We start from the raw sequence: 17,933 nt of genomic DNA, 5'->3' as shown, positions 1-17,933 counted from the left end.
AAATGGGTAGAGCGTGCACGCACCCTTAACCCTGGTCCTTAACTCGTACGCAATGAATAGCTCGTACCGCCATAGAATCGGTGACGAGGATAAAATGGGTGCCGTACAGATATGGGTGAAAGTGGTTGATGGCCCACAGGGCAGTGTAGGCCTCCTGTAAGAAGCGATCAGCTCCCCTGGCATCTCCCTGAGGACTCTTTGCCTAGTGTTTCATTGGTTCGAGTTGCTAGGAGGTGGGAACTCCCCGGATCGAATTCGGGTGTGAACATATCGCACACCGGGCATGATGCAGCATACTCTTACCCCAAAGGTGCATGCCCGGGCAGGTGAGAAGTCTACCAGCTGAGTAAAATCAAAGTCCTTCATCTCGATCGGGGACTGACGAAATGTCACAATAACAAACAAACACACAAGCTTACGGGATCTCAAACAACCTAAATCCTACGGGATATGCCCGGGGGTGCCCGAGGATGTTTGCTCAAAGGGGGGAGGAATGCAAGAAGGGATCAGCTCCCCTGGCATCTCCCTGAGTACTCTTTGCCTGGTGTTACACCTCCCCGTCTGCTGCGCTGTACTTCAGTCATTGTCTTACTAGCAAACTGCACTGCGTACTCATGCCCTTGGTCATCCTGCTGGTGGTAGGCATGCGGCGACTGCTGTGCAGCACCAGTCCACCTGCACGATAAACTGCTATTTAAAAACTGGGGCGCGGAGCACTGGCTTATGCAACAGCGCGCTTCCACAGCAGCTCCTGGAAAGCATCCTCCTCCAATGGTCCCCAACACCATTCAGCCACCATTCAGCCTCGCACTTAGTCCAAAACCTGGAATTCTCGATAGTAGCCGATGCTACCCAGCCAGGCTCGTACTTCTTGAGCATTGGTCGGCGGTGGGTATGCTGCAATCTTTGCTACATGAGCAGGGTTGCGTCAAACAGTGCCCTGCTCTCCATCCAGCAGTGTCCCAAGAAGACCACTCGTCGTTGCCCAAATTCGCACTTCTTTGCTGCTAACTTCAGGCCTGCCATTCGTAACAAGTCGAACACTTGCTGGAAGTGTCGTACATGATTATAAATAGGGTTGGCACGGGTATTATACTAGAAAATAGTGCTATACTAGAATAGCTCTAGGAATAGTACTATATATAATGCGGAGCTTGACAGTGGCACTAGTTTACGACGCTCGTCCCGTGTCCGTACATAGTGAACTAGCATAGTAAAAATAGTACTATGTAGTACTAGTTGTGAGCTTGGAGAGTGTCATGTATTGGTTGGACCAAGTAGAGATCTGCGGTCAAGCTGTAGTTTGAAGGGCCATACTCGTGCCTAGGAGCCTCAATGCATGGTTTGTTATGAATAATGTCGAGGGATTCTAGTATAAAGAATGACAAGGCGCTCAGAGGCTTGCAGCCTGGCGCCGACGTCCCCCCTGACGTCCACCGCGCAACTCTAGGGCGGGTGGTCTTTGGGACAACTTCGATGTGGAATGGTGGGCTGGTTTGCCACAGCTAGTCTGCTTGCACTGCGACGAGCCGCTCAGCACCGCGAACCCGTCATTCACCAACACGCACCACATCAAGCAAGGTGGTTGAAAGGCCCTCAAGCAGCGCGCAGCGTCACTCAGCCAGCAACAGCAACAGAGATCGTTTACATCCTTGGCAACGCGGGTTTGCAGGGCAACCACAGTGCAGTGGCGGATGAGGTTGAGCTGATTCTCCAGCAGTGCAAAGAGGACGAGGAGGAGCAGGACGCACAGCAGCAGCAGCAGCAGCAGCAGCCACGTTAACCATTAACGTTTTTCGACTCCCGTTACACAGTACTTGCAGCAGCAACCACCTTGGCAACTCCCCCCTCCCTTTAAACTACTTACAATCCACTCGTATCGTCAATCCTACACCATAACGTAATTACCAAAACTTCACTTATCACGGTCTGGTGGATCTTTCCTAAAATATCCCTCGTATCCCTTAAGACTCTGAAGTCTGAGCTTCACCGTCACACCTTCCTGTAACGACTATACCCCCTATCCCCACCTTATTCCAAACATCCCTTCACATTCTGACATTACGTAATAACTAACTAACTCTGTAACAAACTCAACCGTCTCACTGCTATTCTCTTACGAAAGCCTCGGCGATACCCTTTTTTTCTTTTTTCACTTTTTCTTAACTACCATATCACCTTTCCAACAACTCGCCAACGGCAAAAGCCAGCAACACAATAACTCCCAATCCACTATATGCGCCAGGCATACAGACTATCTCCCCTCAACCCAACACAAAAAAACCCAACGCCTACAAAAATATTCCTTTCAACAAAAGTATACTACGCCCAAACCGACACTTCGCACCTCCCGCCGGCGATACAACTCACTCCAGGGAACCACACCCTCTCGCAACGAACACTCGATTTAAAGAAGCGCGCTCCATTTAATACATATACTGATATCTCGTTCACCATTTTTTCCCAAACTCGCTCAATCGCGCCTATAACACCGAACGCCGTCATACCTATAGCCACACCTATAGCCCACACCTTTCACATCAAATACCACCACTCTTCAGTATCCTCATCTACAACAACTTATCTTTATTCCCTATAATCCACAAAGACCTACAATCTTCGCGCGGTGCTATCTTGCACAACGCCACCGTTCGAACCTCATCATCGCCCACCAACAGTAAGTCCTCCCCAGCCGTCCGCCTTTCTTTTTCCTCGCAAATAATCCATCGCAACACAGCTAGTTTTCAATTCAAACCTCCGTGATTGCTCGTCGAGTACCCATATCGTACATACCCGCCATGCCAACTCGTAACTGCTCATAAACCTCCAAACCAGGCTCCTACACCCACTGCAATTGACTTTACAACTCACTATCATTACGTTTTTCATTCAGGCTCGTCCTCGCTCACCACTTGACAACCACCATCGATTGGACTAAAACCGCTCTGCGAACACCAACTACCACCACCAAACTTCTTCACCACTGGTACAGTTCGCCCACTACGGTCAGTTTACGTTTTCTACATCTCAGGGGGCTCTTAGCATAGCAAAGCACCTAAACTTAGCGCAAGAGTCACCTGATGAGGCCCTGGCAAGGCCGAAACGCGTCGTGACGTGCCTTGCTAAATATAGCTTCAGCAGCTTTCTTTAGGTCAGCTTGCACTCGCTTAGCAGCCCATCTAGTTCTCTTCCAGCTACAACTTTTTTTCACTACTTTCCACGCACTACACCTATAAAACTCTCAGCTTAGACCAAACCCCTCCCGGCACTTATTTTTCCTTAAAAATCCACCTCTAGAATTTTACATCTCACCTATACACAAAAACTACTTCCAAGCCCCCCACACACAACATACCTTCGCTAAATTATACTCGTCACTTCTCCATCCCCTCAGCCTAAACCTTCCAAACCTCTCTCACAAAACATACAATTCCTCAACCCTAGCTAATCGCCCCTAAACAGACTCTATACCACATACCTCTCCTTCCAACTTCTCTTCTTTAGATTTTCTTTCTAGATTTTTCGACTAATACGACCTTCTAACTCATTACTTTAAATTTAACCTTTAACTTTTACTTTTTACTTTTACCTTTAATCTATATCTGCGATTCTCTTTAAAGTTTTTTCCTGACACTAATAAGTTTTTATAAATTCCTAAACTTTTTTAAGTTTTCCAGAACTTAACAAGTAATTTAGTTTCTAAAGTTAAAATTTTCTAAGCAAAATTATTTTTATTAAAAAAATTTTAAAGTTTTGCACTAACGAAGGGTTGACCTAAGAACCATCTACCAGCAGCAGGGCACCCAGGGGGACACGCAGCTGCCGTTGCGGACCCCTGAGGGTGTGCCGTACATCCCTGAAACGCAGAATGATGAGGACTGAGAGATGCCGGACTGAGCTGTGTTTAGGCCTGACGGTTGTTTGTAGCGCAGGGACTTTAATGGTGTGACGTCCGTGTGCTTTCCTGTGATCACTGGGTCTTCTGTTGGTAGTTATGTGCCAAAATACGCCACGAGACATGGGGTTTGGGGTGCGCCCACACCGGGCACGGAGCTAAGAAGCGCTCTGGAGGACTGCAGCGATTCGCTATCCTATGCCTAAGTAGATTTTTTAAGCAGCCCCTCGCACAAATGTGTCCGGTCGTACTTCGCGAATAGAGACTCCGTACATCTCGTCCCAAAAGTCAGGAGCGAATTTTGCCGCGCAGATGCGCGCGTGCGATTCGCAAAATGCGCCTGTACAAATGTATATAAAATTTCTTGGCGGATGAGGACCAGGTGCGCCAGCGCGTTGCGCAGGTGAGCATGTTGGCCATAGCCGCACGCTGGACTATTGCGTCGATGCTTTGCAGTAAATAAAAGCACCGAAAGCCAACGTCGTAGCTTGCAACTCTGGGCCCGTGAAACTGCCGCGGAAGATGAAGCGCTGGCGAAGAGGCAGTTGTATGCAGCACCTTGTTCAGAGTAAAGTCAAATTACAAAGTTGCGCAAAGTATAACATACATAAACTTAATTAAACATAAGAACAGATAAGACGTTTAGAGCCTTGTCGGTGGCATGGACGCCGCTGTTGGCTTGGAACAGCTATTTGCTGTGCATAGGGACGTGCCCGCGTTAGCCGTGTTGCAACAGCTCAGGATGGATTTCAGCCAGCAACAGCCTCAAGAGCTGCTGCACAACCACCGGGAATGTCTTCAGTTGGGCACGTGTAGTTTTGGTCGGTGGGGTCGAGCAACGTACGCAATGCGCACAGAAACCAAGGTGCAGCGTTCTGTAACATCGCCAACATATCCGGTACGCGGTGGCAGGCTTGCCGAGCACGAAATGAAGGGGGGGTCGCATCTCACCATTCAACTAAGCATGCATGTGCTCGGTTGAATGCTCGGTAGCGTGCGAGTTTACCCCTATCAGGATGTTTGTTTGCATATCCCTCCAAGCGAGAGGGCTTGCACCTATGCTGATGTTCGTTCCAAGAAGTGAACTGAGGACTGATGCTACGGTGAAAGATTTGCACGTAAATTCGCCCGTGCAATAAAACGCCCTGTAACTCGCTTACGCTAATCTCACATTCCAATATGCCACTGCACTTTCCTCTCCAGCCTGGCCACATTCTCTTCCTCGCAAACGTACTTGGGCACCTTACAATCCAACACCATACGTGCTTTGGAAACGCGGGCAGCTGCTTCACAAGGACCCCCCTATTTATAAAGAACAAAAGAAGACCTTTCAAACGTATAATGTTCAGTTACAACGGTTGGCCGTACACCCCCTTTTTATTGGGAGCGTGCACCTCCCTAGTAATAGTATCATAGTACTACATTACTATAAATAGTACTATTTCTTACTATACTATGCTATTTGGGTTTTAATTATAGTGCTTTTACCAACCCTACTTGCCAGCCCTACGGTTTATAATTTATAAACCGTAGGGCTGAAAACCAGAATGTCATCCAGGTACACAACCACACACTTCTCCCGGGCTGCCGAGTTAACCAGTTGTCGTGCCGTTGGTGGATCCTTTAGCAGAGGCCCTAGTACTTTATGCATGAGGGTACCGAAGACAGCTGCGGCGCCTTTCAAACCCATTGGCATCCGCACGTACTGATATTGAGTCGCGGGCGTTGCAAAAGCCGTGCGCTCCTTAGAAGCTTCGTCCACCGTAAGCACCTGCCAATACCCAGACTTGAGGTCCAGGCAGGAGTAGTAGCGCGTCTCACCTCCTGAGGGTGCCGCACTATCTAAGATGTCTTGAATATGTCCGGTGGGAAACCGAATGTCCTTGTTGTCGTTGTTCACCTTGCACATTTCCACACAGGGCCGAAGTTCGCCATTCTTCTTTGGTACAACGACGACCGGAGGCACCCAGGGGCTATTAGATAACTCGATAATCCCATCCTGAAGCATCTGATGCATCTCGGCATCCACCCGTGGCCTTCTCCACACGTGATAGGCGGTAAAGCTTATGTACAATGGTGGTCTCTCGTATGGGTGGTCTGGGTGAGTGGTCTCCCACCTTCATAGTCACCCACGTGGTGAGACCCAGCTCTCGGTTGGTCAGCGCAAACATGTCAAAGTTATCTACCAAGCATTTGACGAGCAGCTGACGCTCCTCATGCTCGGATTGACCTTGCCGCCTAGAAGTGTAAGAGCCTGGCTCAGGACTAAAGATATTTCCGAGTAGGGACTCCATTCCTTCTTATCATTCCATCGTCGAGGCGAATATCGTACACACAGTACATGCAACTATCTTAGTCATCTTTCGACTATAGCCGTACTAAGCAATACATGGCTACGGCTATGGCTGTAATGATCCGTACACATACTCGATTCCGTACTCAATCTTGCACACGTCTGCCCGTTCACGGCCAGACCTGTATCGTAACTCTTCTTTGGAAGGTGCGACTCTCTTCTGCAGTAATATCTACTATTGTACGGCATCTTATCCCGAGCGCCTCAGACGGACTGCAAGCGACTATAAAACCCCAAGGGAAACATCCGGTGTTTATCAACACCTTTACAAGTGGATTAGTCGCTAAATCCGTTCAAGTAACCAGGTAGGCTCTCACAAGAAGAGCCTGTAGCTCGGGATCTGGTGCCTTCTTGGTCCGAAGTGAGCGCTCCACCATGCCCCGGAAATGGGCCTCCTTTAGGTGCCCGTCATGATCCAATCCGTCGGGGGTGGAGGCGGCCGGCAGCTGCGCATCAAACTGTGGCCCAGTCATAGGGCCCTGTGCTACCTGTCCCTGGGCCAGTAGTTGGGGAAGCAGTAGGCCTGTGCTAGCAACGTCCGGCTGCACGAGGGCCTCAGGGGCAGTTGGAGGTTCATCAGTGCCCTCCGTCTCTAACTCGCGCAATCCCAGGCGCTCACAACTTCGGGCTCTTTGTCTCCCAAACAGACCCGTGCTCGGGGCTCTTGGCCCTCTGAGCCTACGACGCTGTCAATGCTCCATTCATCGTCCTTCCATTCACTGCTGGTAGTACTTTCTGGGAGTGCTCCGCTTGGCATCAGAATCCGTTGTATCAGCGGCTCGATGGGGCGCTGCATGTCTGTGTATGGTTCCGGCATACTGATGACGCTCCCGGACTCAGGCTCGGCCCTACTTCCTGTGGTTCCTTCCGTAACCTCAATCCCAGGGGCGTTACGATTGCCTGGCTGAATTATGTCAGGGGACACGGCCTCTTGCAGCGGTTCATCAACGCGCGCATCGTGCACCTCCAACACAAACGTGCCGAGGCCCTTGCCTGGTGCAGGTGAGTTCTCCCAAAGACACGCCGAGGGTGGCGTGGGGGGTACGGGTCCATGACCCCGAAGGAAGTGGATCGCGGTGTTGGAGCGCAGGTTTTGATCGTTTGTATACTCCAGGCGGCCATTATCATAAGAGATGCTTACCCGAATCGGGTAGAGAAAATCTGTGCCCCAAAGCAGCTGGTAATTAATTGCCGTGCTGACAAACAGGTAACATTAGTATTGAAAGGTCCCATCTGGAGACCATGAGGTCACACACGCGGCCGGCAGCTCGCCCACGGTTGCCCTCGGCATTTAGAAACGTAACATCTGTATCCTCCATTAAGTCTAGCAGATCTAGTCGTTGCAGTGTGTCCAGGGTGATGCCACTATGGGAGGGCCCGGAGTCAATAACTGCGGGTATGGGTACCATGTCGCCTCTGCCATCCGCAATCAACACCACTGCCCGGCACACTTGCCACGGTGGGGCTATCACTACGACCATGACTGACAGCGACAACAGCAGCAACAGCAGTGGCGACATGGATGCCAGCGAAGGCGAGTCTGGTGAAGGAGGCCATATGGTTCGAAGCGGAGGGGGTGGGAATGTGCGCCTGTTTCTCTCCAGTGAGAGCCCGGAGTGGTTCACCCCACTGAGTATCATAGAGCTGGTGCGCGAGGTGTTCACTCCTGGCGGGATCAACCTGGACCCATGCTTGTCCGCGGCTGCTAACACACGTGTTGGGCCGACAGTGCATTACGATACGGAATCCGATGGCCTGGTGGAGTGCAACGCATGGACGGGCAATGTGTTCATCGACCCGCCTTTTGGGGTGCATGGTGGCGCAAGCTACCAGAGCCTGTTTTTCCAGAGATGCGCAACGGAGTACACGGCTGGTCGCATTGGCCAAGCAGTACTGCTGCTGAAAGCCGCTGTGGGTTATGCGTGGTTTGATGCCACTGCAGTGGCCTGTCTGTTTCCTGCGCCAACGTTTGGCGTTTGTGTGTGGACAATCTGGGAGCCACCAGCAGGAGGGAGGGACCCTGGCATGGGGAGCGCGGGTCGCCAATCCACACGGAAGTGTGGTGGTTTACATGGGCCCAGACGTGCAACGTTTTGTTCGGTGTTTGGTTGCATGGGCGGAATACCAGGGGCAACTCCATGGGCCATGCCCCGCCCAACGGAGAGCTTGATGGATTGAGGCACAAAACACACATGGAGGAGACATTCTTCTCTACAGACAGCTGCATTTTCATTTGATTTCATTGTAGCGCGTGGTACTGAGCTTAGTGGTGTGTATCGGAGATTCCCCATTGTTTCCACCCGAATATGAGTATTGTGGGATAAACTGGACAAACTGCCGATGAAGTGGGGTAGGAAGACAGTGGGGGCTCGGCGGCTGACTTGGGTATTGCAGTTGTGGCCCTGACTGGTTGCCTCCCTACATTGCCAGAGTACGGTAACCAGGTGTGCAAATTTTCGTGCCCCACGTCCTGGGATCGAAACCAACACGCACATGAGGCACTTGTAAGCGGTCCCCTTGCAAAGTTTTTCTGTAAATTCCTTAAAAGTCATGTGCTCCCGGATGCCAGCCTGAGCCAGTCCTTCGCTTTGTCCTCTGCCAACTCGACAGGCAATTTGACACCCCGAACAGGCCAATTCGGTATCCTGCCAGGCCAGTTCGATACCCCAACAGGCTAATTCGACTCCCGGACAGGCCAACTCAGGACCAGCACAGCACAAATCCGGGGCTCCACAGCGCAATTTGAATACCTTCGCCAAGCCTGCCAGAACAATTCAAGACCCCGGTGGACCAATTTTTTTGTCAGGAATCAAATCTGCGACAGAGCTCTTCCCTCCGTCTGCAGCACTGGGGGTGATGGGCCGGTCTGGCATGAATTGATTCGCATTCGGGGGTTGCAGCGGTCCACGTGACAGCACTGGTGGGGGGTTGGTGGGTCCGGCATGCTGTCGTGCAAGACTCAGCACCTTACTCCCGACCTTCGTGTAGATGCGGACTGGGTTACACCGGAGTGTAGTGCCGAATGGCAGGGCATATTTGCTGACCTTGCCCACAATGCCTTCAGCGATCCTCCGTTCCTCCTCAAGGGGATCTGCCGGGATCGGATTAGTACGGCGGCTTGGCTCAGCTGTACGTCGGCTGGGATGAGGCTCAGCGGCTTCTCGTACCTCAATCGATGGTAGCGTTTCTGGGTGGTCCCGCGTCGTCTGCTTGGCTGGGTCGGCCTCTCGGGATTCAGCGGGACGCAGTGCTGACAGGCACGCGGCATCCAAAGGGGATGTCACCCGCGAGAGGGTAACTGGGGTAACTCCTGGACTCCGCTCTGCAGCGGCACAGCTGGGGCACGTAGCTCGAGGCGCCTCCTGGCCTGGGGCAGCTGCAGGGCGCTTTCCAGGAAGCGGCATGGGCCCAAAGTCAGCCACTTGTTTCACAAAAGCGGGCGAGGTGGGTGAGACTCCTTGACGCCAGTGGGCCATGGGGTATTCCACTTGATCCAGATATGGTTCCTCGTAGGATGGGCAGACTGGCTCACAGAACTGCATTGGCAAGTCTCGCTCCAGTAGAAGGGACAGACGGGCCATCTGGCGGGATAAGTCCTCAACACGTGATGTGAGCGGGTCATTGGCTGCTGGCGCAGGGTTTCCCGTGTGCGGGCGGTCCTGCCTAGATGTTGCTGGTGGTGGACGAGAGCCTTCACCGCGGAAGCCCTGGGAAGGTGGAACCTCCGGGTATGTCCTCGAAAGGCTCCTCATCGGTCGTCCCACCGGTTGTTGACCCGGAAGCCGTCGTTGGGGCCTGCGACCTCGAATCATGCTTTTTGCATTCACAGCTCTCAAAAGTACAGCATATCTTTGAGGCACCGACCATGACGAGTATCCATGGATAACGTATTTCAAAGGGATGCGTATCATGTTTTTTGCATGAACTGACTCGAATCTTTGATCAGTTGTTAAGAAGGGGGAAACACATGTTTTTGCAAATTTACCTAAATTGTTGAAAAACCCGAGGCCCCTAGTTGCTTGTACAAGCAGCGGATGTAACACACACACACACACATGAGTGATGGTGAGAAGAATAACGGTGCCCTGAAACATCGCGCGGAAGGTAGTAGGGCCTGTCACTGAAGCTATACCCACCACCCCTACTTCACGCAATCCTAAGTTATCGTACATACGTAAATACGAATTATTACGGCTCAAGGAGCATTACTCTGAAGCTCGTGTTTGTCTTCTCGTTCACGAGGTTTGCGCAATTTTGTGCATCCCCCACAAGCCCCAGCCCGAAGGCTAGGAAGACGGCCTACAACAGCCACAGCCAGCCCAGATACGCGCCCGCATTGAGACCCGCCACCAGGCTGATCACCAGCAGAATTTCCACAACCTCCGCATCGCTATGGCGGCTGATGACAGCGGGGGCCCCGGCTGCAGCTGCAGCTGCAGCAGCAGCACCCAAGCCCTGAAGTGAACAGCGCTGCAAAGCGCCCCCGAGCAGTCCTCCACCGCCGACCTCCCCCTCCTCCGTGGCACGGCCGCCGCCGCCGCCGCAGCCATCAACCACAGCTGTTGGCACAACGCGACTGGCCGTCTGACAGTCTCCAGCAGCAGAAGATGCCAATGCAGACTCGGTCATTGCTGCCGTCGTAGTCATCGTCATCGTCACAGCCCTCGCAGCCTGTGGCAGCTGCGGCTGCGGCGCGTGGTGGTTGCGGTGGTTGTGGTTGTTGCGGACGTTCTGGTTGTCGTGTGGGCTGTCCAGTACTGCAGATGGCCCCATCGTGAGCACCTGTGTGGTCAGGTAGCTGCACCGGCAACCGGGAGGTGGCCGGGGAGGTCGGAGGGGGATTGGGGTGGGAGGAGGAGGGGAAGTAGGAAAGAGGGGGAGAGGGGTGAAGGGAAAGGCGAAGAGGAAACGGACGAGATGAAGACACCTCCGAAAAGGGGCGGAAGACACTTTTCGTCACCACAGTTTGAGAAAAATGGAATAGTCCTTCGCATCAGTTTTTCCTCTACGCGGGGGATATCATGATGTGGTGATATAGGTGCTGCCCCCGGGCGACAGCTGACAGGGCAGGGCTGGGCACGAGCCACACGCAGCACGCACCCGTTGGTGACGCCCAATATCGCCGTCAGCGCCGCCATCACCCAGGCAGGTGCCCGCCAGTGCGCCGCACCCAGGAACGCGGGCAGCGCTAGACAGCCCCGGACTACTGCCGCCGTCAACAGACCACCGGGCCGCCGCAACGGCTGTAGCACCGTGGCCGCTGCCGCCAGGCATCCACACGTCCGCAGCCTCACCGCTTTGCTACTGCCTCTCCCCCCTGGAGCCGCCCTCTTCGGCAGGGGCAGTAGCAACGGATGTCCGGGTTCATTACCGACGGCGTCATCTTGGTGGTCGTGATAGCCGTCATGTGCACCTTCATATCCACGTTCTTGTTCACGGCCGTGCTGGTTGTGGTTGTGGTTGTGGTGTGCGAGGTATGGGGAGGTCTCTGTGGGCAACGGCAATTGCGGCGGCGGCTGCTCCTCCTGTCGTATCGGCGGCGTTCTGGAAAGCCGCGCTTGTGGTAGCGGTTGCGGCGGTTGCAGCGGTTGCGGCGATTGCAACGGCGGCCTTAACGGCTCCATGACTGGCAGGCTCTTCCCCACGAGGTCCGCCAGGTTGAATGCGGTGATGAGCAGGATGGGGTACCAGTCACCCAGCTGGGCGCTCTGTGTGCGGGTGTGAGAGGGGGAAGGGGAAGGGGAGGGGGAGGGAGGCAGAGGAAAGCCCAAGCGGGGTTAAGACGCGGACGTGAGGTAAGGTGAGGTTATATGTGCTAATATAAAATACACAATATTCATTAATATAATATACTCGACAGAGTGTGAGGTATGTAACGTGATGCATTGACACGGAAACCACACCCAAGTCCTCCCAGCGCTCCCAGCGCTGTTCACCCCAAACCCAAATCGAACCCGCGGGAGGGGGGAAAGAGGAAATGGACTCCAGGAAAGGGAGAGGAAAACACACCCGTCAGGGGAGGGTACGCACTCAGCAACGCCACCTCGCACCCACATGGACGTCCTCCGCCAGGAAGCCAGGGAAGATGGATAACGTGACGGTGTACGTCAGGAACAGCGACCCGCATAGGGCCCAGCTAAGGAAGAGGCAGTGCAGGATCTGGACACGTACGGCACCGTCACTGCCGCTGAGCCTGCCGCCAGCGTGCCCATCCGAGCCACGACTGTACTGCGCGGCGGAGCACAGGCCGCCGCCGTCGCCGCCGCCGCGGTCGCCGACAGCGGCGGCGGATGCCACCGCCCCGGCGTGCGGCCCGAAAGGGTAATCGCCGCCGCTGCCGCCGCCGTGGCTGCCGTCGCCACCACCGCCAGGGGGGTACGCAATGCTGGCGGCGCCGCCACCGCCACCGCCAACGTCGCCGTCGACCGTCTGAGGGTAAAGACTTGGGACTGTGGCGGACCAAGATCCGTCGACATCCACGTTGACGGCCGTGGCGGCGCCGCCGCCGCCGCCATCACTCCGCCAGCTTCCCTCCCCGCTACCCGCACCAGACTTGCACTCCGTAGACAGCTCCAGGGGCAGCGGGAGTAGCAACGGATGATGTTCGTACACGTGATTGCCACCATGGTCGCCGTCGGAGACATCAGAAGCTGCCGCTGCCGCTGCGACGGCGGTCCCACGCGACGGAAGCGTTCGCAAGCGCGGCAGTACGGCGTCGTACACGATTAAGCAAGCAAATGACAGGAGGCCTGAGGAACATCCCACAGGGGGAGATGGTGGGGGAAATATATGCGGAATCGTGGGGCCGAAAGTGCGTGTGTGTGTGTGTATAGGTGTGGGTTGGGGGGGTGACAGATGCAACTCAGCAGTTGTTTGCCTTATGTTATGTTCGGAGATGGGACGGGACGGCAAGTATGAAGGAAGTGCACTCCGTTTCCCGAATTATTTTCAGTCTTTCTGAGGTTGCTACTGCTGCTGCTACTACTGCTACTGTCGCTACTGCTACTGTCGCTACTGCTACTGTCGCTACTGCTATTGTCGCTACTGCTGCTGCTGCTATTGCTCCTGCTGCTGCTGCTACTGTCGCTACTGCTGCTACTGCTACTGCTATTGCTGCTACTGCTACTGCTGCTATAGTGCCGCCAGCAACGCAATCCCCCAACACCGAAACGGGAGCTGCAGAACCCGCTCGGGCCATATGGACGGCTCTTGAAGCCATCCACCTACCGCTTCCAGAACCCCAACCCCTCCTACATCCACAAATACACACACACACACACACACGCGCGTGCGCACCTGCCAGTGCAAAGTAGAGGCGCGTACCGTCCCGCAGCCCCTCTCGCTTCCTTTTGAACACCTCCTCCTCTTCCCCAGCAACAGAGTCCCCCCCTTCATCCCTCGCCGGGGCCCCAGGAACGTTCTCGAACACCGCCTTGGAGGTGATCCGCATAAGGCCCACCAGCAAACCCGAGCTTGCCGTACCGCTCACCAGCGCCTGAGGATCCGAGGGGTGGGAAACCCAAAACGGTTGCCAGGGGCGTTGAGGACGGTATCCCTGTACTGCAAAACACACACGCCGGGGGCTGGGTTGGGGACTTGGTGGCGTAGATGGTCACGGTGACAACCGATGACCTGACAGCTGAGTACTTACGTGCACGCTTCACGGTTTCCAGGAGTCGCCCCCCATACCCCCGTGCAAAGGCACTCTTTCCATGTTTGCAGGTAGGTGGTGCCGCCCTAGCGGCGCGAGACGCGAGGAGCCTGGAAACAAACAAATGCCAGCCAATAAGTGGACGAGCTCTGACGGAGGGCGGGGTGCTGACCGAACCATTTCAATGTACGAATATCGTTAGTGGTTGGACTTGCACGTGAGCGCACACCCACGTCCCTCCCAGGGAACACCCTCCGCCCGCACCCCTCCGCCTTTCGGTGGAATTACTGCCCTTCCCCTTCCCCTTCCCCTTCCCCTTCCCCTTCCAACCCATGACAAATGGTTTACCGTACCTGCATGTACGGCGGCGGCAGCTGTGCGGCTTCGCCGTACACAGCCCCCTGGCACAGGCCATCACAGGCGCCCACCAGCGCCACACACACCAACACAGCCAACAAACCGCCCACAGCCGCCGGCACCGCGGTGGCGGCGGCTGCCGTACCGTCACCGCCGTCACCGCCACCACTGCCGGCGGGTTCCATCAGCAGCAGCGCGTCCAGCTGCATATCAGTTCGTTTACAAAGCAGTTATGAAGCAGTTGTAAAGCAGTTGGGCATTAACGGTGGCGTGTGGGGGCAGGACGGGAAGCCGAGCGTGTGGGGGCAGTCGGAGGTGGCGGGGGAACAGACAGACAGACAGACAGTGAAGGACATGGTAGGGGCTTGTGACAGGTCCGGTCGGTCCGTCAGTCGGCAGGAAAGCCCGTGTAACGCTCCTGTAAAGGTAACGGTAGTCAGGGCCACATTTGGACGACACACAACCACCCCAACCAACTCAATGCCCTACTCCCCATTCCTCCCTGGACTCAGCACACCCTTCATCTCACCAGCGGTACGGCAGCCATGGCGAGTGTGAAACCCGCATATCCCAGGCGGATCCTGACGGCTGCTGGGAGCAGGTCCGGATAGCTGCGTGCCGGGGCCGTGTGTGTTTTGTTGGGAATGGCGCGAAAGGGAGGGGGGAAAGGGGGTAGTTGCGGTAAAACGTAGGGAGAGGAGGTGAGAAGTGGAGAGCGCGGTGCGAAAGCAAGGGGTGACAGCACGGGGGTGACAGTAATTGGGACCCGGATTGGTTGTGTTCGAGTGCTGCAAGGCCCTCCCCCTCTTCCTCCTCCTCCCCCTCGGCATTCCTCTGCAGCCCCTACAGCAGACCCATCCCCCCTTCACACTCAAACCCACCGGACACCCACCACCAGCATCAGCAGACACACAGGCAAGTACGACACGGTGAACAGCCGGTCCGTGTGCCAGCCCTGGTTGGGGGGACGGGGGCATTGAGGAGGGTGAGGCCAGTCTGTGCGTCTGTCAGTGTGTCTGTCAGTGCGCCTGCCAGTTAATCTGTCAGCTAGTCTTTCAGTGCGTCTGTCAGTTAGTCGGCCGGTCAGCAGTGTGGTCAGGGACAATATGTGTCTGTATCTCCCCCTTCTGCCTTCCCAGGGTCGGGAGTCACGGGGGGAGTTAAGAGGCTCTGGAGGGCCGCACACACATATACACATACATACACACGAAACCGGATGGGATTGGTGGGATGGAGAAGCCAGCCCCCCTACCCCCCACCCCCCCTTTCCCCTCCTCTTCCCCTCACCGGATACACGGCACCGAAGTAGTCGGTGGCGGTGATGAGGGAGTTCCACGCCGCCAGCAGCCCCGCACCCAGCAGGAAGTAGCAGGCGCGACCCCCCCAGTCGGGCGGCGGCGAGGGAAGAGCGGGGAAGTGGCCGCCGGTCATGCCGACAGTCGTCGTCACCGCCGCTGCGACTCGTGCCGGCGGCCGCGGCTCGGCATTCCCGCCCTCCAGGCCACAGCCGGCAGCGGGTACATCACTCCAGGGTGGGTGGAGAGGGGCGGGTCGGGGTGGGGAGAGCGAGACCGGAGGGGGGCCCGGGGGGCAGTCCACACGGCTGCTTGGAGGCGGTGAGGGCTCCGCCTGCATGTGGGGAGAAGGGATCCAGGGAGGAGTTTGTGGGGGTTGGGTTAAGGGGTTGAGGTGGGGAGTAGAAGAGGGGTTCAGGAGGTAACGGACTCGGGGGTGGATGGGGAGGACTTAGGTTTCATTCGTAGTGTGGAGGGATCGGGCAAGGGGGGAAAAGGGCCGGGGGATGGGTCTGAAGGAGTTTACGGTCAGCCGGTAAATCCCGCTGGACCCCATGTGCAGCTGTTTAGGGGCTTGGGTGGAGCTGTGCGGTGATGTGGAGCGGGAGCAGCAGCGGCTAACCCAACCCAACTTGAATCCGACCTAGAGCTTTCCCCTTACCCCTACTATTGGGCCTTTGAGTGTGGCTGGGCTGCGCTGGGTGCGACAGCCGCCGTAAAAAGGACGGCATATATTGGACATGTGTTGGGAGTCAGCGTCCGGTCGCCTTACTGCTGGCGTGGTTGGCACAGGAATGTAGCTTGCGTTCCATTCCATGCCACCGGGACCTGTTCGCCACATTTTGCTCGTTGCCAAGCAGCTCCTTGATTCTGATACGAGTTCAAAACCTAATTTGCACTCTGTGCTGGGTTCTGTATATTTCTTCTCGTCGTCCTGCCGTCCACATCAGGGTCGCAAAACTAGCGAAACCATTTGCATCCCCGCAAGTGACAATCTAATCCGCATGCAATACAGTGATAAATTGGAGTAGTCATGAAATGCGCGGTCGCCAAAAAATGCAGGGTTCCGTTTACAAACTCCAGGGCAAAAAAAATCTGTAGCAAGGGTAACCTTATCATTATTTCATGAAACCATCATGAATTATGCATAACTGTGCATACCGATGCAAATTGTTTGCTCGTACGGGGCAAACGACCCATCCCGACGCACAACATCCTAAAACAAAACCCCCTCCATCCATTGTTGCTTCCCCTCCCCACCCCGCCCCCAATCCATGTCTTTACATTACCCTTCACTTAATCCCCCACTTCTCATTTGTGCATTCAGCATTCCCTTATCTGACCACTTTGCGGATCCGCGCCCTTTCGCACCGCTGCGGTGCCACAGCACAGGCCAGCATGCGGCCAAATATGCAAGTGGCGTCGTAGCATGCGGAAAGAAGAACCGCATACATGGTCGAGCAAAAGGCTAGTCAGCACAAAAAACAAAAAACAAATATGCAGCATGAGTATGTGCACAGCCAGCTCAAGTCTCGCCCCTCAAGGCTAGGCGTACGTCGGTATGTCTGTGCGTTAAGTACAACAACGGCATCTGGCAGCCAGCTGGCCCAAGCCCGTTATGCCGCAAATGCAACATCCCACCCCCCCCTCGCACCCTCTGCCACAACCCCACCCAGCGCATCACACGCAAGTGCAGGTCCGCCCCGCCGCCCGTTCATCCTCAGTGGTCTCAAGGTGGCAGGGAAGGCGCCAGGATCCTAACTGCCGTACCGGCCCTCATCCGGGGGTGCACATTGCAGCACAGGTCCTTGCAAACAATAACAAATTTCTACTAATAGCTCACTCAGTGCTATCCCACTCACGCACTCACTCGCTCACTCGCTCGCTCACTCACATGCACGCACGCTCATATAAAGATAACAAGAGCCCCAACCGCTGAGCCGCAGCTGTGTAGCAACGAATTCCTTCTGCAAGTCTGTACGCACATTGACCCGACGTACATACATACCGACACACATCAATCCCACCCCATCATCATCAAGACTTGAGGGTTGAGGCCCCGGGTTTTGACGCCCCGGCAAAGCCGCCCTGGAGCAGTGTGCGGAGGGTTCTGTGGGATGTACAGAACGGCTTCGGAATGCTCTACTATCCTAACTAACTAAATAACTAACTAACCACCGGAAAGCTCTTTCTCTGCAACCAGGCGAGGAGAGGTGAGGGGGTTGAAGGGTGGGTTCAGGGTACCTTGGCCAAGTTCTTGATGACCCGCGGCTCCCCCACCAGGTAGCCCTCTAGCAGCTGACCCATGTATTTGACCTTATCCCTTATGGAGCCCTGCGGTTGGGAGTTGGGAGTTAGGAGTTAGGGTGATGGGGGTGATGG

At 55.1% G+C, this 17,933-nt stretch overlaps 2 protein-coding genes across 2 annotated transcripts in view; both read right to left on the bottom strand.

Moving 5' to 3' along the window:
- Window positions 1–6,541: 6,541 nt before the first annotated feature.
- Window positions 6,542–10,000, bottom strand: VOLCADRAFT_94372 (uncharacterized protein; the record flags this gene model as incomplete). The annotated part of the gene is made up of 4 exons (XM_002953543.1): window positions 6,542–6,790; window positions 6,868–7,257; window positions 7,929–8,003; window positions 9,416–10,000. 4 exons carry the CDS (start codon window positions 9,998–10,000, stop codon window positions 6,542–6,544), a joined length of 1,299 nt encoding a protein of 432 aa, XP_002953589.1.
- Window positions 10,001–10,547: 547 nt separating this feature from the next.
- Window positions 10,548–17,933, bottom strand: part of VOLCADRAFT_94371 (uncharacterized protein) — a gene marked incomplete at both ends in the record, with an annotated part of 10,933 nt that continues 3,547 nt past the window's right edge. The window contains 10 exons of the mRNA XM_002953542.1: window positions 10,548–11,046; window positions 11,349–11,956; window positions 12,303–12,997; window positions 13,545–13,743; window positions 14,253–14,459; window positions 14,786–14,867; window positions 15,138–15,211; window positions 15,544–15,885; window positions 17,727–17,744; window positions 17,796–17,885. Coding sequence (XP_002953588.1) covers window positions 10,548–11,046; window positions 11,349–11,956; window positions 12,303–12,997; window positions 13,545–13,743; window positions 14,253–14,459; window positions 14,786–14,867; window positions 15,138–15,211; window positions 15,544–15,885; window positions 17,727–17,744; window positions 17,796–17,885 — 2,814 coding nt within the window. The remainder of the gene's footprint in view (window positions 11,047–11,348; window positions 11,957–12,302; window positions 12,998–13,544; window positions 13,744–14,252; window positions 14,460–14,785; window positions 14,868–15,137; window positions 15,212–15,543; window positions 15,886–17,726; window positions 17,745–17,795; window positions 17,886–17,933) is intronic.

The sequence above is a fragment of the Volvox carteri genome (genome assembly GCF_000143455.1).
Source record: "Volvox carteri f. nagariensis unplaced genomic scaffold VOLCAscaffold_37, whole genome shotgun sequence".
Classification (NCBI taxonomy): Eukaryota; Viridiplantae; Chlorophyta; class Chlorophyceae; order Chlamydomonadales; family Volvocaceae; genus Volvox; species Volvox carteri.
The sequence above is the reverse complement of the archived record's forward strand: the minus strand, read 5'-3'. Positions and strand labels throughout refer to the sequence as shown.